General features: G+C 38.2%; 2 protein-coding genes across 2 annotated transcripts in view; both read left to right on the forward strand.

Moving 5' to 3' along the window:
• The window catches only part of utp25 (UTP25 small subunit processor component), a 31,017-nt gene extending 26,048 nt beyond the window's left edge, over nucleotides 1-4,969 (forward strand). The window contains exons 11-12 of the mRNA XM_063055716.1: nucleotides 2,384-2,629; nucleotides 4,469-4,969. Of these exons, the coding sequence (XP_062911786.1) occupies nucleotides 2,384-2,629; nucleotides 4,469-4,715 (493 nt within the window). The 3' untranslated portion in view covers nucleotides 4,716-4,969. The remainder of the gene's footprint in view (nucleotides 1-2,383; nucleotides 2,630-4,468) is intronic.
• Nucleotides 4,970-6,296: 1,327 nt separating this feature from the next.
• Nucleotides 6,297-27,408, forward strand: part of LOC134350488 (synaptotagmin-14-like) — a 193,679-nt gene continuing 172,567 nt past the window's right edge. The window contains exon 1 of the mRNA XM_063055715.1: nucleotides 6,297-6,390. The gene's annotated coding sequence lies outside the window, so the exon portion shown is untranslated. The remainder of the gene's footprint in view (nucleotides 6,391-27,408) is intronic.

Genomic DNA, 27,408 nt, shown 5'->3' on the forward strand with positions numbered 1-27,408 from the left:
CCAATTCATGTACAGAAGATCAATGCTACCAATATGTGGTTGCAAATAAAATACTCTCTACTTCACCATAAACTAACAACACAATACCATTCTACTTGTAACAACAGGTGGACTTGTCTTAGAGTAGATGGTGCTTTTTTGGAAAATCAATAAACAATTTGTAACAATTTTAAGTCTCAGCCTGCACAAACTTATTTCACTTAGGGGGAGAATGGTTCTTTACTTGGATGTTTTCTGGGGTTGATGGCATTCTCTCTTTATCAAACAATGATTCAAGATCCACAGCTCATTTGAGGCCTAGCTAGTGTGAAATCAAAGGAACACTGGAGATTTTTCAGGTTACCTTAACCTGCAATATTGTTAAACACTGGGAAGAAATTCTCTGAAGTCAGAATCCTATTTATCACTGACACGTATGATGTGAAATTTCTTTTCTTTCTTTTCAAATCTTTTTATTGTTATACAGGAAAAATAACGAGTACATAGAAGTAACAACACTTACAATGCCTCAAAAAAAAACATTATCTTAAAGATTGAAGAAAAAATTTGTGATAACTGAAAAAACCTACTAAGCAGAAAAGTGAGAGAGAAAGAAAGAACCCATTAGGTGTACAACCCTGGAGTCATGCGTCATACAAAAAGCTTCTAAAAATAAACATCAAACCGCCAGCAAGAAAAGAAAATATACTAAAAAAAGTTACATTTAGATAATGGAAAAATTATATCAATTAACTCAAATGATTACAACAAGCAAATGAGCCCCATCTTTTCTCAAAGTCAAATAAAGGTTCAAAGGTTCGACTTCTAATTTTCTCCAAACTAAGACATAGCGTCACTTGGGAGAACCATTGTGACAAAGTGGGAGCTGATGCATCCTTCCACAAATGGCCCTCCTAGCTATCAATGTAACAAATGCAATAACATGTTGGTCAGACACAGAAATACCATGAATATTTTGAGGAATTATTCCTAAACTAATTTTAAGTGCTTTAGAAATTGTTGAAAAAACCGACTTCCAAAACTGTTCCAATATAGAACAAGACCAAAACATATGTGTCAGTGTAGCTATCTCAGTTTTACATCTATCACAATGACGATCAACATTAGGAAAGATTTTAGAAAGTCTCTCCTTTGTCAAATGATAACGATGTACAATTTTAAATTGAATCAATGAATGGCTAGCACAAATTGAAGAAGAGTTAACCAATTTCAATACCCACATCCAATCCTCTGTCATAAAAGTCAAAATATGATGTGAAATTTATTCTGGCGTGAATACATGAACTGTAGGTGCAATATTTATCTCTCAGAAGATTAATAACAAGCTGAGATTTTTTTTTGACCGAATCAAACATAATTTTTTTTCTGCGTTGCCAACATCTCTTTTGTAATTATTTGACTCCTAGTTAAATGTACAGCATTTGTCACTGAAGTGCTGTACAAATGAACTTCCCTTAACAGGTTGTATTCTAATGTACAATAAACGAATTTATGTTGACCAGATAGCTGGCTGGATTGGAAAAATTACTGTGAAGTAACACTGATAACCACAGAAGGTTCTTCACATTTGAAGATGAGTATCAAAAGATTTGAAAGAATAAGAAAGCTTTGACACTCAGATAAACCCTAAATTGTCCCATAAAGCATGTAATTCTTTTTATATAGATCCAAAAAGTTCATCTTCATTACACTATTGACAAAAATTGAGAAAATCTTGGGGAAGTTTTTAAATGAAGCATGTTGTACAAATAAGTGACCATTTATAAAGCATAGACAGAGCATTTTCTATGATACAATTAAAGTAAGTGTGATGGATAGCAGTAAATTCTATAGAGTGGTTTTTATAGGGCAATGTATTGAGTTTACTGCATCAGCTTTGTTATGAGGATATCAGTAATTTTGCAACAAACTGTTAAGTGAAATAGTCTGTAACGTAAATGTAACTTTGATCAAAGTTCTCTGTAAAAGCAATTGATGTGCTAAGTTAGTGGAAGTTATAAAGACCTGACTTTAATTAAGGAAAAAGCAGTGGATGCAAAAACATCATGATATAATACCACTAGTTGAATCTGAACTCCATTAAATAGAAACATGAAGCCAATTTAGTGAGATTCCCAAAAAGTATTGTTGCTGGCACTTAGAATGCATAATTTTAATTTAACCTCCTGGATAGGAAAGATTGAGAGGGACGTGAACCAAATACAGCTGGTAAGACTTGCTCAGAAAGGCACCTTAGTCATCATGGTTGAGTTGAGCCAAGGGCCTGTAACCATGTTGTGTAACTCAATGACTCTTCGGATGTGCTCTAATAAAGTTAAAATTGTAGTGTTTGATATGAAGTCTTGAAATACTTGAGTAAATTTGATTTCTTTTACCCCTCAAGGTTTGAATTTTTCACCAAGAAGATTTTACCTCAATATAGAGAAGCTGTTATGTCCCACACGTTAATTTACATACCAGTCTACTTTGATTACGTGCGGCTCAGGAATTACTTCAGTCGTGAAGAATTGAGCTTTTCACATATTTGTGAATACAGCAAAAAATCCACTGTTAACCGAGGAAGACATTATTTCCTGCAGGGAGAAAAATCTTTCCTCCTATTCACGGAGCGGTTCCATTTCTACAAACGGTGAGATTCCTGTAAGAGTATTGTGTCAACTATGTAACTAGATTACTAATCCGGAATGCAGTATTAAAATCTTCCATTGAAAACCTATTCCAATTAGTTGGAAATTTAAATTTATTTTAATTAAATCAGAATTACAAAGGAAGATTCATTCCTGGTGGCTGAGATTATTTTCACGTCACTAAAGATGAGGAAACACAAGGTTAGTTGGTATATAAGCACATTATCATAATTTACAAGCTTTTCCATGTCAAAAATCGCTCTGGGAATATCTTGACTGCTTCAGCCATAGTAGTTCAGAAAGAAAAGATAACCATCATTTTCCTGAGAGCATTGTTAGAGGGCAGTATATTCTTATCTAAAGAGTATCTTAAGTTGCAAGATTTCAGGATTTTCACAGATGATTTTTAATTATCAGCATTTTTTTGCTGGCCTTTTGAGATGGCTCTAAATCTGGTCTTTTGGTATCCATCCTTCCAATAAGCTCATTGTATCTAAATCATTTGTCAAGAATATTTTCTTAGATTACATTTTTCTCGATCAATTTCAGTATTTGATTTTTTTTATTGAGTCAGAGCATTGAAACAGGACCTTTTATTTACCAAGTTCTTGCTGACCATTCCTTTCCACCAATCTGACTCTAATCACATTTTATTCTCCTTATACAAATGCTAGAGGAACAGAATATAAGATCATCCATCTGCCAAAAATGGTATTTCGTAGTGTGAGGCCACACTTCACCTGTGAACCTTTTGGTGTTGTCTATTGTATCCAGTGCTCCTGATGCTTTGTCGAACACCTCTGATCCATCCACCAAAAGTGGAATTTCCCAGTGGCCAACATTCTAATTCCCATAACCATTCTTGTTCCACTGTGTCGGTCCATGGCCTTGTCTTTTGCAATGATTTGGCCACTCTCAGGGTGGAGGAGCAACACCTCATATTCCATCTAGGTAGCTTCCATTCTGATGGTATGAACATTGATTTCTGCTTCTGGTAATTTTCCCCTCCCCCTTCCGTCCTTCTATTCCCCATTCTGTCCTCCTGCATCTATTCTCTACCTGCCTATCAGCTCCTCTTTGTGCCCCTCCTTATTCCCTTTCTGCCATGGTCAATTTTCCTCTTCTATCAGATTCTCCTTGCTCAAGCCCTTTACTTTTCCCACCCACCTGGCTTCACTAATCACCTTCCCCTCAGGAAGTCCTCCTTCCCCTCCCACCCCCTCCACCTTTTTATTCTGGTATCTTCCCCCTGCTTTTCCAGCCCCAAAGAAGGGTCTCAGCCTGAAATGTCAACGATTTATTGATTTCCACAGATGCTGTCTGACTCGCTGAGTTTTTCCAGCATTTGTGCGCGTTAGTCTGGATTTCCAGTATCTGCAGAATCTCGTTTATTATTCTCCTTACATTCCCATCAATTTCTTCCAGAATTTACCATTCACCTACACACTAGGCACAACTTTCATCAACTATCCTAATGCATACCTTTATGCGGTGTGAGTAAACTGTATCACCTAGAGGGAAATCGTGTGGTCAAAGAAAGAACATGCATAGTCCACACAGCCAGCATTTGAGTCATAGGAGCTGTGAGGTAGCAGCTTTGCTAACTAGATCACTAGGCTTCCTTTAAGTGTACCTTTAATTTGGGGATGAATTCATTTTGAATTGTTTATACCAGGTTTGCAGTCTTGTACATTTTTAAAACCAAGTTTCTACGATTCTCCCAAATTGCAAAAGATAATGGCAGAATTTGTATTATAATTCAATGGAAATATACATATTATGTTTTCATCACAAATGTGGTCATCAAACATTGTCACTAATTAATTTGAATTTTATTGTAGGTACACCATCAAAGGCATCAGGCATCTTATTTTCTATGAACTTCCTACATATCCACATTTCTACAGTGATATATGCAACATGCTGAAAGCAGAAAATAGGGGTGATGAAGCATCTTGGACTTGCACTGTTCTGTATTCCAAGTATGATGCTCAAAAGCTGACTTGTGTGGTAGGAGCAGAACGGGCTGCCCAGATGATACAGTCCAATAAACCTGTCCATTTGTTTGTGACTGGAGATGACATGTAGGATAAACTTGACTGATAAAAAATTTAACAGTTTTTCATGGCTAGAGTCAGAGTAATGTCAGAGATTTAATATTATAACAAAATGATTAGCCTGCCGTTCTATTGCTGATTATTTATAATTTTTTTTTATTTTATCAGGAATGCACATATGAGTATTGTATCTTCCAATTTGTAAATAATATTTTAATGTAAAGTACAAAACATTGTGATTTTGCTAGATTCCTAAGATAAGGCAAGAAAAAACAAATAAACAGAAAAAAACTGTTGAAATAAACTGCTGTTACCTTTTTATAATTTTCTGCTGTGCTTTTCTTTTGCAAATATACACTTTCATTCTCATTTTCATTGGCTATGAAGAGGTTAAGACTTCTTGAGTTGTGAAAGCTGCGATATAAATAAAAACAAGACTTTACTTATACAGCTGTAAATCTTTTGATTTCAGGATGTAAATCTTCTGTTGTTCATCCTATTTTTGTCAAACTTGCTAGTTAGATTTTACCATGCTTTTAATGCTAGTCAAAATTGTTCGGTTTTTGTGAAAGCAATCTTTGGAACTAAACTTTTTTTTCTCTATGTGCTATGTTACTATAATTGGGACCAACTGTTGTCTAAAGTTTATTTATTATCAAAGTATGTATACAATATGAAACTCTGAGATTCTTCATCTCCAGCTAACCACAAAACAAAGAAAAACCATAAAAGGTCAGTTCAAAGAGGACCAGCAAACCCAGCCCTCCCCTCGCTCCCGTACAAAAAAAAAGAATGACACCATGAACATCAACCCTGCACAGAATGCAATGAAAACATCAGCCTCCAAATCCCCCTCACCCTGCAAAAAAAAACTAAACTAACAAAAATGCAACAAGAACATCAATCCCCAAACCCCCTCCCACCCCTGAACAAAAAAAAATGAACGGGTGAAAAGACAGAATACAAGAACTATAAGACTGAGAAGTCCATAGTCCAAATCCATAAACACAGAACTCCTGTAACATCCTCCAACATCAGGGAAAGACAGAGACACTGCTTGAATGCAGAAGCCTACCCTCTGTGCACAGCAATAGGCCACACTGACTCCTTCCTGCCAGCAGAGTGATCTCATCAGCAAATGAAAGGCAGGTAGTCGGTGCTCACCTTCCACATTCGTCTAGTTTCAACCTTCCCCATTGCTTTAATCAGCAAATAATGGAAACATTAATTGGTGAAATGGAGTCGAACATTGGCTCGCGCTCGCTGCGTCCCGGAATATTTTTGGAGCCAGCAAAGAGCTCTTTTTAAGAAGATAAATTTGCATTCAAGAGGCTGAAGTAAGTATAAGAGTGTTTTATGGTTCAGTGCAATTTTTATTGATTTCAGCTGCTTTTGTATCGTTAAGGAATAGCTCCTGACCATAAAACACATTCGCTGTCAATAACACACGGTGATTATTTGATTGACTTAATCTGAGTCATTCAGTAATACTTTGCTCAGACTTGATCTACGTGTAAGGAAATGGTGCCCTGCCTCTGATAGGTATTTCATTTTTTGTGTAAGCAGTTCTTTGAGACTACTGATAGGTTAAAGTAGTCACAAGTCTTACGATCTTTGATACCAGACTTTTTGAGAAATGATCACACTGCGAAGAATGAATTGGAAGCAATGGTGCAATAAGCTTTAACCAAAGCTCTAAATTTGAGGTAAACTTATTCTTCACTTTAATTTGGAAACATTATTGATGACTAAAGTGTAGTGGTTAGAATTAAAATAAGCTAACAAAGTGTTATGTTTGATAATGAAGTAATGAGATTATCAACAGTGGCTTGCAGGTATTGGTGAGCAGCTTGGAAAACAATACCTAGGAAAGGAAGGTAACTGATACATTGGCATTGCACAAGGTATTTAGGGAATAATGAACCAGAGCATCGGTGGGAGGGGTGGGGGGGGGGAGAATAATCTTTCAGAGGATTGAGAGGGGCCAATGACTTGTGATGGAGTGTCCAACTGGTGCATGCTGTGAACTACATCATTATGTTTAAAGATGAGAACTGGAGGAGGGTGTGGGCTAGTGGTGGAGCACAGTACAGGAGCAGTGGAATGGAAGAGGCAAATTATTCTCCAACCATTGCTGAAGGATTGATTGCATGAGGAATTAAAAGGAATAGGCAAATTAAGATAGATTTTTTTAAAGTAGGGAATGAGACAGGCTTGTGGGAATCAGTGAGCTTGTGATGCATTGCATGGAAAATACTTAGACTGAATTAAGAGAAGTTCTGGAAGGGACATGTCAGAAATAAGCCAAGTTATTGTTGCTGAAGAAGAAGAAATTACTAAAAGAATAGAACAACAATAGGCCTCAATGCAATGTGAAAGGTCAAGCAGGGGATCAGTATTCAATGTATTTATTGAAAGATTGGGTATGGAAGCTGTCCAGGTTAGTTTGATGATATGTATTAAAGTGTTTCAGCTATTCAAGGTTGGGCAAATTCTGCTAAATTAAAGACCTTGGAGATGCTTGAGGATTTGCCGAGTTGCATTTCAAAGCTTAATTAGTAAAAGATGTTGCCAGAAAAAACGCAAGTAACAGAATATGATGCTCAGGTTAAATCATTGCGCTGCTGCGTGGCATGGCTCAAATGGCTGTAAGGGTCTACTACATGCTGTATCTCAATAATTAAAAAACATTTGGCCTTTGAGTTTTCTCTACTATTTATCAAGACCAAAGAAGGCACCGCTCCCCCAATCCATCTCAGCATCATTTTCCTGCGCTATCCCATATTCTTTGATTCTCTTAAAAGTCCAGAAATCAACTGATCTATCTAGAATGAACTCAGTGACTGAACATTCCTGGATCGAAGGGTTCACAACAGACAGCATGAAAACAAAATGTCCTCATCTGATCTTAAACGAACTACCCAATTTGATACTGGGAGACTTGGAACTCTTGCTTCCAGGTGTAAGGGAAACCCAAATGTTCAGCTGCCCTGATTAACCAGAATCCAGTGTACTTTTATTCCCCTTATCTCAATGTTTGTAGTTTAATGAAGATTTGCCTAATTCCTGGGATGAGGGTTGTCCTACCAAGAGAGGCTAGATAGTTGGGTGTCTACTCCTTGTACTACGGAATTTTTTCCAGGACTTGACTGGGTTGATGCAAGGTAAGTCCTATAAAAATTCTGCCATTTAATCAATGGTTCCATTTACTATCAGAAATGTATCCAGTACACATGAAATTCTTGCTCTTTAAAGACATCTATGAAAACAGATGAGAACCCCAAAGAATAATGACAGTAAAATGTTAGAACCCCAAAGCCCCTGAACCCTCTCCCATGCACAAGCAGCAGCAAAGTATCAACCCTCCTCCCCCCACCCACCTTTTTCAGCAGGAAGCATTGGCATCCACCACCCACCGAGTAAGCAATAGCAAAGCCCCCAAGGACAGACTATGATCTGCAGTCCTAAAACATTTATTGCTCACCCAACAATTGGACATGCCACAGGTCGCTCTCTTAACGTGGGACAGAGAAGTGTCGCCCCTTTTCCACAGCGAGAGGGGAGACCAATGAAACAACTCACTGATTATGATGTTACAGTCTGCTGTGTCACTTTTATTCTCCAACTCAAGAATTTTCAGCAAACTCTCCCCCACCATCGAGAGGGAGAGAGAGGGAGATCTCCTGAGTACAGAGTCCTCTGACAGCCAATCCACTGTTCGTAATGTTTCATTTCTCCTGCAACAGCTCAGTCAGTGACACCATCATGGAATCGGTTTGTTCAGAGGGTGGCAGGGCCTCACCCAAAGGCATGCATCTTCCAGGCCGCATCCTGGGGTTATCAAGAAATGGCTGGTTGGTAAGCTCTGGAAGCAGGAACCGCTGTAGATCATGGACTCCAACAGAATATTCACCTTGAAAAGGAAAAAAAAGAGACATTAACCTGTTTTGCAGATGAGCTTGAAGAAGCCACCCTCTGACGACATCTCAGCTCTACCTTTGCCTAGTAGGGTAAAATCAGGGCTGATTTATTATCCCTCTCAACCCCATTCCCCGCCTCTCCGCATAATCTATGCACCCTTTCTAATTAAGAACCTATCAACCTCTGCTTTAAATATACCCAATGACTTGGCCTCCACAGCTGTCTGAGGCAATGAATTCCATTGATTCACCAGCCTCCTGGCTAAAGAACTCTCTTGTCATCTCTGTTCTGAAGGAACGTCCTGTATTCTGAGGCTGTGCTCTCTGGTCCTAGACTTCCTCACAATAGGAAACGTTCTCTCCACGTCCACTCTATCTAGGTCATTCAGTTTTCAATAGGTTTCAATGAAATCCCCGGTATAGGCCCAGAGCTTTCAAAGCTCCTCATACATTAACCCTTTCATTTCTGGGATCATTCTCATGCCCCTCCTCTGTACCGTGCAGTTTGACAAATGCCTTATAAGACCTCAGCATTATATTCTTGCTTCTACAGAGGTTCTAGAAAGTTTGTGAACCCTGTAGAATTGTCTCTATTTCTGCATAAATATGACCTAAAATATGATCATATCTTCACAAGAGTCCTAGAACTAAATAAAGAGAACCCATTTTCAGCATGACATCTAAAATTTTGACAAACTTCTATAGATGTGTGGTGGAGAGTATATTGACTGGTTGCATCAGTCAATATACTCTCAGTATGGAAATACCAATGCTTTTGAATGGAAAATCCTACAAAAACAGGAAAATGGCTAAAGGCTTCCCCACCATTGAGCAAATCTCTGTGGATTATTGAAGGTACTACCTAATCTACTGAGTTTCTCTCATGTTTTCTGTGTTGCTCCATATTCCAGCATCTGTAGTCTTTTGTGTCTTCAAAGATGAGGCAGTATTTTGTTGACTATGGGGAGAGTTTCATGGTAGGGTTTATTTTAGCCTGTGTGCTTCTAACCATTATGCTATTTGAGATTCTGATGCTGCTGCTTAGGGCAACTATACTAAATTCTAGCACTGTCTGGGTCAATAAACATCAGCCCTTCTGATTTTTAAAGAAGATAATTTGAGGGAATTGGGAGCAGTTAAAAAATAATACAGGGCCTCATCTGTTAGTGATACTTCCACAATGCTATTAGTTAAAGGAATCTAGGATTTGACCCAATGATAATGAAGACATGAAAACAAAATTCTAAATTAGATATTCTGGAGAGCAGATTGCAGTTAGTGATTGCAGTTCCATGCATCTGTTGCTTTTTGCCATTTTTGGAGAGTATGACCTGAATATTTTGGAATCAATTTAAATGTACTGGCAATTCTCAGTAATGTGTCTGATGTTGATGGGTATTACAGCTGCAGGGCTCTAATTGAAGGTGGAAGCTGAGATGACCAAAAAATACTGCATTCCGCTTGATTAAAGAAAAATGTATTATCAGATCATTAAAAACATTTGAAAAAAAGCACAGCAAGCTATTTTACTATAATTTTAATATCGGTAGGTTCAACATGGTTGTAATTGCCTAAATACATAAAGGCTTAAAACAAAACTTTCCTACATTAGACAAACAGAACTGGGTTAGCATAAGTTATGATTTGCAACACAATCAGATGACTCAAATGACATTCCACTTGTGGTTTTGTTGTTGCATTATTCAGACCACCTGATTGGTGATCTGAATAACATAACTACAAACTACAAGTGGAATTGGTGATTGCAAGAGAACTGTGGGAAGCCTTTCAATCCAGCTGATGCCTGAACACCCAGGGGAATATTTTTATAATGGATCCAAATCAAACATTGAAAATAAACATCCTGATATTAAATGGTTTTGATATTCCTTTTCAACACATTCTATAAAATTAATGTCACTGTAGCCTGCAGCAAAGAGAATGATTATGTTGAATGATTCTGTATGTTCATTAAAACAATATCATGTTCACATCTTACACTGGAAAAAACAAGGATTAATCTAAATACAACAGACGAAAGACAGCCATCTGCACTTATCTGCAAATTATTGCAAACTTGAGTGATTAATTTTGAGTTGTAAAAATTAATGCATAACTGACTTTTTCTCCAGAAAGAGTGATTTATAAAATAGTTTTCTGAATTTATGGTGTAGCAACGATCAATCGTCTTGATTTGTAGTCTAATTTACATTTTGGACAAACCATTTGTTTTATAGTATTCTGCCAATATTGCAATGCAAAAGACAGCATGCAAAATTAACAAGCTCTCAATGTTGGAAATATGAAATAAAAATTCTATCTTTGGCAACATTCGGTCAGTCCATCAATATCAGTAAAGAAAAATTATCTTCCTATCTTCGGATGTCCACAATATTTCAACTGCACCCTAAATAATTGCCTTGTATAAAGTCAAAATTCCTTTCTGTCTTAAAGTTTTGTACACTATTTAATTTAATAGGTTTATCTTCTTGTGTCATTGTAATAACTTGTAATAATTGATTGAAAATAAAAGAGAATTGAATTTATCACGTGATTTGGAATAATGCATATTGTTCTTAATGAATTCAACTTTGAGATCTCTGATTTGAGTCCTGATACTGGGTCTTGACCTGAAATATCAACTCTTAGAGCAGAGAACAGTACAGCACATGACAGACCCTTCGGCCCACAATGTTGTGCCGACCCTCAAACCCTGCCTCCCATATAACCCCCCACCTTAAATTCCTCCATATACCCGTCTAATAGTCTCTTAAACTTCACTAGTGTATCTGCCTCCATCACTGACTCAGGCAGTGCATTCCACGCACCAACCACTCTCTGAGTAAAAAACCTTCCTCTAATATCCCCCTTGAACTTCCCACCCCTTACCTTAAAGCCATGTCCTCTTGGTATTGAGCAGTGGTGCCCTGGGGAAGAGGCGCTGGCTATCCACTCTATCTATTCCTCTTATTATCTTGTACACCTCTATCATGTCTCATCCTCCTTCTCTCCAAAGAGTAAAGCCCTAGCTCCCTTAATCTCTGATCATAATGCATACTCTCTAAACCAGGCAGCATCCTGGTAAATCTCCTCCGTACACTTTCCAACGCTTCCACATCCTTCCTCTTGACCTGCTGAATTCCTCAAGCAGTTTGTTTTTTTGTCCTAGTAGTCTTATTTGTCAAACAAAGTTCATGTTTCAGGATGGAAGTTTCTCCCTCATCTGCTCTTTTGTTCAAAATATCTGAAATATGAGCAAAAATTATGTTTGTTATAGTCAACTTTATGTGCTCCAAAACTGTTTTCATAATGCCATTGTATTTTACAGATTGACACTCTGGCTTGTCACTTATCCTTGAACCAATCACCTTTTACTGAATAAGTTGCATTTTCTTTTGATTTTTTAAGCTCAGTATAAATTCTCACAATTAGTGGGTGTCTTCTTCAGTATGTGGTCTGAATCATTTATGTAATCTTTGCAACAATTTAAATGAAATCTTCCAGTCAGATTATAAACTTTGATTCAAGGCAGAAGTTCATAACTTGACACCTGAAATAATGTGAAAATTGTTGCAGATTTTATCCTGAGATGTGTTTGGAATAACCTAAATTTGTTTGCAGATGTTTATTATAATGCTACCTTTGTTTAATGAAAATGTGATTTTTCAGAAGAAAATGTTAGGTTTAATATTTATTAGAGCTACTAACTGATTATAAGTTAGAGACAGACTATAAATTTGAGAGAAAAAGAGAAAGTAGAAATAGTTAGAATTAACTAGTTTAATAAACTGATTGATACGAGTGTGATACTTGGGCAATGCTCTGTAACTTTTTCAGTAAAGCTATTTAGCTCCCCCTGAAACCTTGAGCAGTACTAAATATGCTTATACATGCTCTGGTGCCTCATCTGTTGTTTGGAAATTAAATGGCTATCATATTATTGTTATATTCATAGATGTTTTGTCAGTTGCAGTACTTTACAGCCAATGACATCCCAAACCAAGAACTTGAGAAAATTTTCTGAAGTCATACTAGATCAGATTTGTTCCTCTTTCTTGAATTCCATGTAAAATTTATATGGCCAGAAGAATAGTTAGCATTAGATCAGTAGTACAGCAAGGCAATAAGCTAATTCAAAAGAAGTGCACACAAGAAGAAAGGAGAACTGAAACAAGATGTCATTTTTCATAAATTTAATAATGAAAATATAAAAATTATTAAACAAGACTTAAGACAGTGACTTAGAGCAAATAGAAAAAAGTTGAAACTGATCAGAAATATTAACTTCCAAGAAAAAATATTAATATTACTTGTACCATTATAACTTTTAAGCAGTGCTTTGCAGTTCAGTAATTGACAAGCACTATATATGTCATACATAAAATATATTTAATTATGGAAATTCTAACTGATCCCAGTTTTTAATCACATTATGGTTTCTGGCTTTTGGTACCTCATTACCATTTGTAAAGTATTATCTAGGATAATATTTTTAAAGTTACAACATGTAATAATTTAGCTGCAAGACCAGAAATCACTGTTCCCTCTAAACTGCGTGGGTGCATGCTTGTGTAGTAACTGAAATGCTGCCAGGCACATAACCTTTGCAGCTGCACAGCTGGAATTATCTTTTATGTAATGTCTGTATGATGTGTATAAAGAAATGTGTGTAAAAATTTCCTGCTCAGTGCAATAGATGGTCCATGCAGTTGTGAAAAAAATAAAGGGAGCGTTTCCAGAAATTATTCCAATTTTCCAAATTTTGGAAAATCTCATAAAATAATAAACAATGCGACAGTGAAGCCTGAGTCTTAAAAAAAACAGGATCACAAGATCTTTGATTTTAGCTCTATTGTGACCAGCTATTAGCAAATCATTACTTCAGTAATTTAGAAACATAGAAAACCTACAGCACAATACAGGCCCTGTGGCCCACAAAGCTGTCCCTACCTTAGAACTGCCTAGGCTTTACCCATAGCCCTCTATTTTTCTAAGTTCCATGTAGCCATCCAGGAGTCTCTTAAAAGACCCTAATTTGGTATGATTTTATAAATAAGGGGTGTGTAACCCCATTTTCTTCTATGTACGGTTGTTCGGCAGCCAGGTGATAGACTTTGTGGATGTGCTGGCAAGCCTGACAAAATTTTTTTCTCTGTTTTGCGGTTGCCTTTGTGTATTGTTTATAGATGCAAAGGCAAAGGCAAAAGCTTCGTTTGTAATGAATGTAAATATTATTTGGATGCAAGTGAATAAATAATATACCAACAATGATATCTAATCTGTATTACAATATAATATAAATAATGAGGAAGTGCACTATAAATTCACTAGTAAAATACTAATACACATTTTTCAATGATTTATTAATACTGTGCATTTCATTATGAATGGATACTAATGTCGGTTAGAGTATGAGAGAGATGTGAAAATACAACTGTTCAAATTATGATCAAAATCTGGCTCTTTCTCACTGGTTTTGCATAATAAACTACTTATTGATGAGGGCTGCCATTTAATACAATTTAAGCTGGTGTGCAACTTGAATAATGCATGGTCTGAATAAATACAGACTGTTACCATAGCAATGGCAATGTTGATTTAATTCAATGAAATAGAAACATTATTATAAAGAAGCTTTAATAAGTGTCTACTTGCATATTTTAATTCTTACACAGCCTCAGTGTCTTAGGGAAAAATACCAATTGGAATTTCGGGAATGAAAATGTACTTATGTTTACATATGTACACTTCAGAGTCCTTAAAATAATTGTAGAAGCTGTAGCTTAGTAGATATTTGTAAAGTGGTATCTATGCTCATGGTTTTAAAGTTACAACCTGTAATAATTTGACACCATGTTATCACTTTGCACATTAGAAGATCCTGCAAACAAAAATTGTATAGAAACATAGAAACAAAGAAAACCTACAGCACAATACAGGCCCTTCAGCCCACAAAGTTGTGCTGAACATGTCCCTACCTTAGAAATTACTAGGCTTACCCATAGCCCTCTATTTTTCTAAGCTCCATGTACCTATCTAAAAGTCTCTTAAAAGACCCTATCATATCTGCCTCCACCAGCATTGCCGGCAGCCCATTCCACACACTCACCACCCTCTGCATAAAAAACTTACTCCTGACATCTCCTCTGTACCTACTCCCAAGCACCTTAAACCCGTGTCCTCTTGTGGCAACCATTTCAGCCCTGGGAAAAAGCCTCTGATTATCCACACAATCAATGCCTCTCATCATCTTATACATCTCTATCAGGTCACCTCTCATCCTTCGTTGCTCCAAGGAGAAAAGGTCGAGTTCACTCAACCTATTCTCATAAGGCATGCTCCCCAATCCAGGCAACATCCTTGTAAATCTCCTCTGCACCCTTTCTGTGGTTTCCACATATAGTCAAACAGTTAATGTGTTTTGGCAATTTTGGTTGAGGGGTCAGTAATTAGTCAGAATTTTGCACTTTCAAGTGGTACTTCTGAATTGGAAAGTTGAGTTTTGGTGTAAAATGTTAGTTTTTCTGCACTAAAGTGTAATGATCAAATCACGAGAATAGTTTATCCCTGCCTCCCTTTTTAAATAGTATTAGTATTTATCTAGTTATCTGGACAACATACCAATCTCATGATGTCAAAAGTAACCAAGTACAATAATGGCAAGTGGGTTGCCGTGAGGTTTGGGAGCTATAAATGTTTCTTATTAATCCTAGTCAGTCAGTCAGCTGAGTTCTTGGGGACATCTTTTTTAAGAGGATACATGAGGGGAATTGCATCATTAATAAAAATCCACTATTCAAATGAAGACAGCATTTTTATCTTGAATAATTCTGTGGTTTGTTTAGAAGTGCTGTGCCATCGTTAGAACAAACATTTCCAAATTGCTTCTCTGCTTGAATCTGGACAATATCCTGGGATGTAAATTAAAACAATATTTGCAGCAAATAATTGCCAGGCAATAATTATTTTCATGAGACGTAAGAGACTTCAGATGCTTGAATATGGAGTAAAAAAAAAATCTGCTGGAGGAATTTAGCAGACCAAACAGCATCTGCAGGACAGAAGGAGTTATTGATACTTTGGGCCAAGGTCTTGTATCATAAGGATCACAAAAATTGTCTATATTTATGAGAATGCATAACTACCTCTTCAAAACGTTCATTTGCAATATTATCGCTAAGTGCCTACTGTCAACATCCTGAAGGAGTCATTCTTGACCAGATTTTCAGTTGGTTTAGTCTCAGCAATGTTGTAGTGATTGGAATGATTTGGGGGTCAGCATTCTCTATATTCTTTGACTCCCCAAAGATTTTACATGTCCTACAGATGTAAGGGGTGTGAGAGATTACTTTTTTTTTTCTTAAAATGTATAACATACATGAAGCTCAAAGTACAAAGGATCTATGAACAGTCTGAAGCAAAAAATCTGTTGTTTGTATATATCTATATTGAAAATACAGATTGTCGGTTGGTGGCGCAGTGACATCAGCGCTGGACTCCGGAACGGAGGTTCCCGGGTTCGAATCCAGTCGGGTCGTTCCCAAGTACGCTTTCCATCCGTGCCGGGTTGACTGTTGAGTTCACAACTTGACCTCGTAAAATACAGAAAAATACTGCGAAGTGTCTGTGTGAGGAGTGGTGCCCCATACAGCCTTCCGATCCGCGCCTTGTAAGGCATGAAAATGCCCAACACTGGCCTCTCAGGCCTGAGTCGACATCATCATCATCATCATCATCATATATTGAAAAAGATAGCTGGAAAGTGGACTGAAAATGGCAGATGGCATTTAATGCAAACAAGTGCAAGGTTTTGCGCTTTAGTAGGACCAACCAGGGTAGATCTTACACAGTGAACGGTAGGGCACTGAGGAGTACGGTAGAACAAAGAGATATGGGAATACATATACGTAATTCATTGAAAGTGTTGTTACAGGTATATAGGGTGGTAAAGAAAGCATTTGGCACATTGGCCTTCATAAATCAATGTAGTGAGTGCAAATGGTGAAATGTTACATTGAAGTTGTATAAGATGTTGGTGAGGCCTAATTTGAAGTATTGTGTGAAGCTTTGGTCACCTACCTACAGGAATGATGTAGACAATGTTGAAAGAGTGCAAAGAAAATTTACGAGTATATTCCCAGGTTTGGAGGACCTGTGTTAAAGGGAAAAATTGAATAGGTTAGGACTATATTCTTTAGAACATAGAAGATTGAGAGGGGATTTGATAGAAGTATACAAAGTTATGAGGGGTATAGATAGGGTAAATGCAAGCAGGCTTTTTCCACTGATGTTGGGTGGGATTCCAACTAGAGGTCATGACTTAAGGATGAAAGGTGAAAAGTTTAAGGAGAACATGAGGGGAAACTTCTTCACTCAGAGGTTGTGAGAGTGTGGAATGAGCTGCCAGCACAAGTGGTTCATGCGAGCTCGATTTCAATGTTGAAGAGAGGTTTGGATAGGTACATGGATAGTAGGGATGTGGAAGGCTTTGGTCCAGGTGCAGGTCATTGGGAGTAGGCAGTTTATATGGTTTTGGCATGAACTAGATGGGCTGAATGGCTTGTTTGTGTGCGGTACTTCTCTATGACTCCATCTAGGGTCAATCTTATACAGTCAAAAGCTATCAAGGAAATTAGCAGCGATTGTTGGATAAAATGACAAATCTGAGTTAAGTTTCGAAAACTAAACGAGAAAATAGTTCCATACCCCAAGTAAATGCTTCAAATGTTACTGCCTCAGATTGATTCACACGACCTGTGGAAACATTTTGACAAGTTTACAACCTTTAATGCTACACCTGATTAGTCCAATAAGCCCACATTTGGTGAAGGGGCTTGTAGTTAATACCTTCGGAGGTTCCTTCTACACTGAAATTCTGGCCTGAAAGGTAGTTGAGGAGGACCTTGTAATGACTTTCCCTGTGTAACTATTGTATTTCAATTGGATTTTTCTTCAGGATGATCATTATCATGGCACTTCTAGGGTGTCTGGCATAATTTTCCTCTTCCCAGAAAGAATTTGTGGCAGAGGTTGTTTCCCACCGGGTTTCTGAACTTCAGCCGGGATACCGTTTGTTTCCCTGAGGCAACACAGTTTTTTCTATTGGATAGATAACCTTTGCAATCTTTTTGCTGGGGTGATGGTGTGACAAGATTGTTACTGTGTAGTAGGATAGAATCAAAGATACATCTCGGTGGCCAAACATTTTAATTCTGATTCCCATTCCAACATTTCAATCCTTGGCATCCTCTTTTGCTAAGATGAGGCTAAATTCAGAGTGGAGGAGCAACACCTTATATTCAGTCTGTGTACCCTCCAACCTGATGGCATGAATATCGATTTCGCCTTCCGGTAACAAACTTTCTCTTCCCCCCTCCTCTATTCCCCACTCTGACCTTTCAGTTCTTCTCATCTGTCTATTATTTGCCCCTGGGTTCCCTCTTCCTTCCCTTTTTCCTGTTGTCCATTCTCCTCACCTGTCAGATTCTTTCTTCTCCAGCCCCCTCGACTGATCCCACCCACCTGGCTTCTCCTATCACCTTCCAGTTCACCTATTTCCCTCCCCCCCCCACCTTTTTATTCCAGTGTCTTTCCCCTTCCTTCTCAGTCCTGAAGAAGGGTCTCTGCCCAATGCATCGACCGTTTATTCTTTTCCATAGATGCTACCTGGCCTGCTGAGTCTATTTTGCTTTGGATTTCCAGCATCTTGTGTTGTCATAAACGGAGTTTTAGTCGAGGACTTCTTACTGATTCACCATTATGAAGTGTATTATACTGTACTTGCCTTTCCAGGAACCTTTTTAATAGGTTTACAAATACAATCATAATGGTGTACATTATGGTAGAACTAACAGATTGTTGCAGAATATCCCATTTTTGTTAATGTTGAGCTAGTGTTACTAGGTGTGGACCACAAATAATAAGAGAAAGAGAATTATTTAATGATAGCCTACTTAGGTATTTTTAGTAAATTTGCTACATCATTGATATTTACTTTCACTCACATTTCAGTGCCTTACTTATTTTAATTCTGAGCACCTTAATTAAAGTTTTATACCACCTTTTAATATTTTACCAATTTTGAACTAACATTCTGTGCAGTTTAAAATATTGTACATCATTTTGTCAGCACTCCAATAGAGAATCCATCTTGTTGAGGACATGACATTAGGCATGACATTATTGCAATTGATTATGACCATATTAGCTTCGCCTACAAGAATTGGTATGGCTTATATCAGAGCAAATATGTAGCTCTATTATTCACAGAGGCAAACTTATTCCAATAATTTCTAGTGTTGGAAACAATTATTCATTCACCTGAAATGGTTAGCATGGCCCAATAATAAACGAGGCAATATATTATTTAAATATACTGAATAAAATATATACGCAAGAAAACCTTTGTATTGTGTGCAGCCAATAAGCCAATGATTTGTTTAAATGTTGTTGGCCATCTGACACCAAGTCTGGCTCTGTGGCTCAGACGGGAAGCGGGGATGAAAAGCAGTGCAGTAGTAATAGGGGATTCCATAATCGAAGCAGCAGACAACAGATTATGTGGACGTGAAAGAGACAGCCAGATGGTACGTTGCCTCCCAGGTGCCAGGGTCAGGGATGTCTCTGATTGGGTCCACAGCATTCTGAAGGGGGAGGATGAACAGCAGGAAGTTGTGGTACATATTGGTACCATCGACATAGGTAGGAAAAGTGAGGAGGTCCTGAAATGAGGGTAAGAGTAGGGTGATTTTGCAGATGAATGCATGGGTGAGGAACTGGTGCAGGGGACAGGATATCAGATTTCTGGGCCATTGTGATCTCCTCTGAGGAAGGTATGACCTGTATAAAAATGACGGCTTATACCTGAACCCGAGCTGGCAAATTTGCTAGAGCTGTTGTGGAGGGTTTAAACTAATATGGCATGGGGATGGGAACTGGTGTGATAGGGATGAGGATGGGGTAGTTGTTATTTGAGTCAATGCATTGTCTGGTGGAGACTTTGGAAGGACAGGCAGATGACAGGGCAAAATTTCAGTCAGTAGGATGAGTTAAAGTGTAACATGGGGGAAAATCAGAAAGGCTGATGATGAAAACAGTACTGAAAGTGTTATATTTGAATGCATGCAGTATACCGAATAAGGTAGTTATCCTGTAGTGCAGTTAGTGATTGGCAGGTATGATGTTACGACATCACTGAGTCATGGCTGAAAGAAGATCACAGTTGGGAGCTTAACATTCAAGGATACTCATTATATCAAAGGACAGGCAGGTAGGCAGATGGCGTCGGGTAGCTTTGATGGTAGGAAATGAATTCAAATCGTTCGAGAGAGGTGACATAGGATTGGAAGAAGTAGAATCCTTATGGACAGAGCTAAGAAACTGCAAGGGTAAAAAGACACTGATGGGAATTACATACAGGCCCCCAAACAGTAGCCAGTTTGTGTGGTAGAAATTACAAAGGGAGATAGAAAAGGCAAATAAAAAGGACTATATTATGATGATCATGGGAGATTTCAATATGCAGGTAGATTGAGAAAGTCAGGTTGGTGCTGGATCCCAAGAGAGGGAATTCATAGAATTCCTACAAGATGGCTTTTTAGAGCAGCTCGTGGTTGAGCCAACTAGGGAAAAGGCAATTCTGGATTGGGATTTGTGTAATGAACCAGATTGATTAGGGAGCTTAAGTTAAAGGAATCCTTAGGAGGCGTGGCCATAATATAATAGAATTCACTTTGCAGTTTGAGAGGGAGAAAATTAAGTCAGATGTATCAGTATTACAGTGAAGTAAAGGGAATTACAGAGGCCTGAGAGAGGAGCTGGCCAAATTTGATTGGAAGGGACACTAGCAGGGATGATGGCAAAGCAGTAGTGGCTGAAGTTTCTGGGGCAATTTGGGAGGCACAGGATATTTACACCCCAAAGATGAAGTATTCATTGCAGAGGATAGAATATAACAGCAAGGATGTCATGCTGACGCTTTATAAGGTCAGACTACACTTGGAGTATATGAGCAGTTTTGGACCCTTCATCTAAGAAAAGATGTGCTGGCATCGGAGAGGATCCAGAGGATGTTCCCGAGAATGATGCCAGGAAAGAAACGTTAATGTAAGAGGAGTGTTTGATGGCTCTGGGCCTGTACTCTCTGGTGTTTACAATAATGGAGGGGGGGGGGTTAGAATTTCATTGAAACCTATCAAATATTCAAAGGCCAAGATACAGTCATGTGGAGAAGATGTTTCCTATGGTGGCGGTGTCCAGGACAAGAGGGGAATATCCTTTGAATAGAGGGATATCCATTCAGAACTGCAATGAGGAGGAATTTCTTTAGCTAGAGGGTGGGGAATCTGAGGAATTGGTGCCACAGACAGCTGTGGAGTTGAAGTCATTGGATATGTTTAAAGTGGAGGTTGATATTTTCTTGATAATTCATGACATCAAAGGTTACAGGGAGAAAGCAGAAAAATGGGATTGTGAGGGATAATAAATCAGTCAGTATGGAATGGATGAGCGAACTCAATGGGCCGAATGGCATAATTCTGCTCCTTGTCCTATGGACTTACAGAAAATATATTGGTGTGGCAAAGGAACGAGTCTTTTGGTTCATGATGTTGAGTTGAATAATTAAATTAGTAATCAAATGTCCAACTAAACTGGGATGTCACTTCCACTGGAGTGTTGGAGGCGAAGGACATATACTGATAGAAGTGTATAAAATTATGAATGGCATTAGGGGAATGGCAAGGGGAGATAATCAGAATCTTTTTCCTGGGTTAGTAAGGTTACTAGAGGGCTCGATCCTGAAGAAGGGTCATGGCCCGAAACATCGACTGTTCACTCGTTTTCCATGGATGCTATCTGACCTGCTGAGTTCCTCCAGCATTTTGTGTGTGTTGCTAGAGGACATAGGTTAAAACCAGAAAGGGAAAATTTGCAAAACTACTAACTCACCAATCTATGTTTTCGTCCAGGTGACATACATACATATATCTATCACAAACAGCGGAGGTCCCAGCATGGATCCCTATGGAACACCACTAGTCACAAGCCTCCTGTCAGAGTAGGAGCCACAGTCCACTACCCTCTCTCTTCTATGAGCAAGCCAATTCTGAACACAAAGGGCCGTTTCACTATGGATCCCATGCATCTTAATTTTTGGATGATTTCCAATCAATTTCCAGTGGCATCGATAGTACTGCTAAAGCCAATTAAAACTTAGTATGTATTTGCCATTTTTTAAAACAGGAAATGAAGGAACAGAAAAATGGTTAATTAAAACAATTGTTTATCCTCTAACATTTTTCACAAAAAATCTTGTTTAAGCTAAACTTTTAAAAAACCATGTGGATTGGGTACATTTTGGGACAGCTCCAATTGTAGCAAGGGGTCTAGTTCTGGTTTGTATATTCGAAGTATGAATTTCATATATGTTGTGGTTTCTTGGTTGGAATTTGCTCCCCCTACAGAAACTGAAGGTTAAACGCAGTCCATGTTGGGTCACTGCCCAGCTTCGTTTGCCCCTCAGTGAGGACGTAAAGAGTCAAAGCTTGAGGGAACAGATGCTAAGCAAAGTATCATAATTGCAAAACCAGTAAAAATACAGATAAGAATTAGCTCTAATATGGCATATTCCATTAATACTTTCCATTAAAATTAAATAGTTTTCAAAAAGATCACACAAATCACCAATTTCTCAATCCTACTACTCTGTGTAGCGATAGGATGTTGCTCTTCAATTCCCGTGATTTCAAACCAGAAATCATGCATTTTCTTAAAAAAACAATTTAGAAGAACCAGTGCTGAATCTCTTTGTACACTTCAGCAAATTCAGTTACAGAATCCACAAAGATATCAGGGTAGTCAGGATATGTACCATTTAACAATAATAAAGAATATTAAAATACTTTTCAAAAAATATAAGCTGCAACAAAAGTACAACTTTATGTAACAATGGCATACCATTGATGTAAAACAACACAAGTTACAAAGAACAGAGGTTTGTTTAATATAGAATTGACTGGGGATGTGAAAAATAATGTGCACATAATGCAATAGTTCAGATGTATTTCAAATACAGAGCATCAGTTAATTGAATATTGGATTTATTTTCAATTTTTTAATAAATAGAAATGACATGAAACCCAGGAAAAGACTCTGACTATCTCCCCTATCAATGCTGTTCACAATTTACTATATTTTATCAGGTCGCCGTTGGCCTGGACACAGCAGTGAAGACAATCTATGTTTTTCCAACCTTCCATTTAGCTAATACTCCAGGCAACATCCTGGTGAACCAGTTCTACACTCTCTCCAAATGCAGCTTATCCTTCCCATCGCATAGCAACCAAAACTACAAACTATACTCCAAATATGGCCTAACCAGAGTAACCAACCTGGGAGTTTCAATGCTTTTATTGTAATATAAACAAGTCCAAGCCCTGTAGATTTTAGAAAGAGGTGTACTCAGCTTCACAAATAACCTCTGTAGCAGGTTGATGAGGATCAAAGATCTATTGCTCTAGATATCTAAATTAAATTCTAATTTGGCAACTTCAAGGTCAAAAATAAAAAAAAAACTTACAAATACAGAACTTAATTCTTCAGCTACCAAGCTTTCCTAGTCTGATTGCCAATATTTACTTATATCAAGGAATAACTATATGGACATCAATGTAGCGAATGTCAAGACTTCTGGATTGCCCAATGCACATTGCAGCTAGTGTAGTATTTTTTAAGTATATTAAGTATAAGGTAGAAAATTTAATTAACAAGTTGAGTACATCAAGCCCTTGAAAACAATAATACAATAATGACTGATTAGTTATGTTGATTGAGGGATAAATGTTGCCCAGAACACCAAGTATAAGTTTCCTGTCTTTCTACAAAATGGTGTTAAGTGATCAGTTACATCTAACTACCTAACTGACAGACAGAGTAGTTGTGGCCTCAGTTTATGCAGCATACACTGGGAGAGTATTACACATGAGTGTCAGTTTCCCTTTCTGTTTTTTTTGATCCAAGCTTTCTAATTTACAGGCTAGTGTGTTACAAAGTAAGGAATGCTGCAGAATTGTTCTGTACTGTTGATCCATTCTAATTGCTGATTAAGCAAAGTCTCAATGTTAAAATTCTCATCCTTTTTCTCAACTATATCTGGTGGCTTAGCCCCAGTCGAGGAACTATTAAGGATGTGTGAGTTTTGCCTCTTCCTTCATCCCCGAATTGAATCTTTGCACCATTATTGCCTTGCCCCTTTAACTGCCAAAACTCCAGGTCTGTAATTCCATTACCTATTTATCCACCTCTCTTTTATTCTTCCTTTAAACTAATCTTTCTGACTAAGCTGTTTGTCATCTGCCATAATATCCTAATATGTTTTCTGTGGCTCAGTGTCAGACTTCATTGCATAATGCACCTAGAAAGTGCCTTGGGACAATTTTGCTACATTAAATACAATGCTTAAATGGAAACAAAACTCAAAAAACTGGATATATTCCAACAGATCGGAACCTCACTATATGATTAAGTATCAATCAAGCTTTATAGTTATCATTGCCATGCATTTGATAAAACAGCTCATTCGTGATATGTCTCTGGAGCTAAAGTGAATTCACGTAATGGATTCTAATATATCCTCCTCCACCTTCAAGGCTATTATATGAGAAATAGGTGCAAGCCCTTTCAGCCTCTTGCACCATTCATCAAGATCATGGCTGATTTCTACCTCTCTGCCATTTTTCAGCACCATCCCAATATCCCTTGATTTCCATAGGATCTAGAAATTTATCAGTCTCCCTTTTGATTGAACCAATTCACGATGCTTAAAAAAAAACAAATATAGACAATTCAACCCATCAAACCTGCTCAACTATTTTCACACTCAGTTTTGATATAACCAAGGATTTAATCCACACAGCTTTCTGGGCAAGGAATTCAAAGACTTAACTCTTTGAGAGAAGAAATTTCTCTTCATCTCAGTCTGAATCAGGCATCCCTTTATTCTGAGAATAAGTTCTCTGGCCCAAACATTTTCAAACCCTCCCAGCATTTACCCCTTGTTTTCAAATATATAAAGAGTAAAAGAGAGGCAAGAGTAAATATCAGACCACTGGAAAATAACACCGGAGAGGTAGCAATGGGGGACAAGGAAAAGGCGGTAGAACTAAATAAGTATTTTGCATCAGTCTTTACTGTGGAAGACACTAGTATGTGCTGGAAGTTTGAGAGTGTTAGGTAGTAAAAATTAGTGTAGTTGCTATTACTAACGAGAAGGTGCTGGTAAGTTGAAAGGTCTGAAGGTAGATAAGTCACCTGAACCAGATGGACTATACCTCACGGTTCTGAAAGAGAGAGCTAAAGAGATTGTGGAGATATTAGTAACAATCTTTCAAGAATCACTAAATCTAGGCATGGTTTTGGTAAACAGGAAAATTGCAAATATCACTCCACTCTTGAGGAAGGGAGGGAGGCAGAAGGGAAATTGTAGGCCAGTTAGACCTCAGTGGGTGGAGGCATGTTGGAGTTGATCATTAAGGATAAAGTTTTGGGGTACTTGGAGACACATGATAAAGTAGGCCAAATTCAGCATGGTTTCCGTAAGGGGAAATCTTACCTGACAGATCTGTTGCAATTCTTTGAGGAAATAATAAGTAAGATAGACAAAGGAGAATCTGTGGATGTTGTGACTTAGCTTTTCAGAAGGCCTGTAACAAGGTGCCACACATGAGGCTGCTTACCAAGATAAGAGTACATAGTATCACAGGAAAGATACTAGCATGGATAGAGCATTGGCTGACTGGCAGGAGGCAAAAAGTGGAAATAAAGGAAGCCTTTTTCTGATTGGCTGCTGATGACTAGTGGTGTTCCACAGGGGTCGGTGTTGGGACTGATTCCTTTTACATTACATATCAATGATTTGGATGATGGAATTGATGACTTTATGGTGAACAAAATGAGGATTTGCTGTTAATGTTGAGGAAGCAGGGAAGCTGCAGAAGGACTTAGATTAGGAGAATGGGCAAAGAGGTGGCAAATAGAATAGCGTCAGGAAGTGTATAGTCATGCACTTTGGTAGAAGGAATGAAAGGGTTGACTATTTTCTAAATGGGAAGAAACTTCAAAAATACAGGGTGCAAAGGGACTTGGGAGTCCTTTTGCAGGATTTCTTACAGGTTAACTTACAGACTGAGTCAGTGGTGAGGAAGGCAAATGCAAACTTAATATTCATTTCAAGAGGATTAGAATATAAAAGCAAGGATGTAATGCTGAAGTTTTATAAAGCACTGGCAAGGTCTTACTTGAAGCATTGGGAGCAGTTCTGGGCCCCTTATCTCAGAAAGGATGTGCTGACATTGGAGAGGGTTCAAAGGAGGTTCATGAAAATGATTCCAGGCATGAAAGACTTATGAGGAACACTTAACGGCTCTGGGCATGTACTCACTGGAATTAAAGAATGAGGGGGGGTTCTCATTGAAACTTATCAAACGTTGAAAGGCTGAGTTGGAGTGGATGTGGCAAGAATATCCCCTATGGTGGGGGAGACGAGGATCAGCAGGCATCAGAATAGAGGTACGTCCATTTAGAATGGGCCAGATCATTGGATGTATTTAAGGTGGAGGTTGATAGATTCTTGATTAATCAGAGTGTGAAAGATTAATGTGGAGGCCAGGTCATTGGATGTATTTAAGGCAGAGATTGATAGATTCTTGATTAATCAGAGTGTGAAAGATTAATGTGGAGGCCAGGTCATTGGATGTATTTAAGGCAGAGATTGATAGGTTCTTGATTAATCAGAGTGTGAAAGCTTATGAGGAGAAGACAGAAATATGGAGTTGAGAGGAAAAATAGATCAGCCATGATGAAATAGCAGAGCACACTGGCCAAAGTCTGCTCCCGTCACTCATGGTCTTATGGTCTGTCAAGCCCACTACAAATCTAATACTTCAGTAGGATTGTTCGTTATTCTTCTGAACTTGAATGAGTACAAATCCAACCTTTTCAACGTTTCCTTTCAAGACGTTCCCACTATTCTGCACCTCCTCTAGACTCTATCCAATGACAACACATCCTTTCTAAGGTAAGGGGCCTAAAACTGTTGACAATACTCCAAGTGCAACCTGACTAGTGTCTTATAAAACTTCATCATTAGCTCCTTGTTTTCATATTCTATTCCCCTTGAAATAAATGCTATCATTGCATTTACCTTCTTTACAAGAGACTCAACCCGTGAATTAACCTTCTGGGAGTCTTGCACGAGGACTCCTATGTCCCTCTGTACCTCTGATGTTTGAATTTTCTCCCCATTTAGATAAGTCTGCACTTTTGTTCCTTTTACCAAAATGCATTATCATACATTTCCCAACACTGTATTCCACCTTTTTGGCCCATTCTTCCAATTTGTCCAAGTCCTGCTGCAATCACGTTGCTTTGTCAGTGCTACCTACCCCTCCAGTTAGATTTTTAGATTTAGTTATCTTTGAATCATCCACAAACTTTGCTACAAAGCCTTCAATTCCACTATCTAAATCACTGACAAGGTGAAAATTGTGTGGGGCCTATCAACGGCATGAACAGAGATCTACGAAGAGGTATTTCTTGCAGGTCAGTGGCGGTTATTTAAAAAGAGAGCTTCACGGGCATTTGTCCATTGTACAGGGCCTATCAGCAGTGTCAACAGAGGTCTACGAACTAAATAAAGGTAGAGAAGGGATAAGCAGAGCGGCCATTGTCGGGAGTAGGCCAGTGGCGAAGGTAGAAGCGACAGGCTTTGGCTCAAAAAAGGCTTCCGCTCTAAAGAGGCATCGGCTC

The sequence above is a fragment of the Mobula hypostoma genome, chromosome 8, assembly GCF_963921235.1.
Source record: "Mobula hypostoma chromosome 8, sMobHyp1.1, whole genome shotgun sequence".
Classification (NCBI taxonomy): Eukaryota; Metazoa; Chordata; class Chondrichthyes; order Myliobatiformes; family Myliobatidae; genus Mobula; species Mobula hypostoma.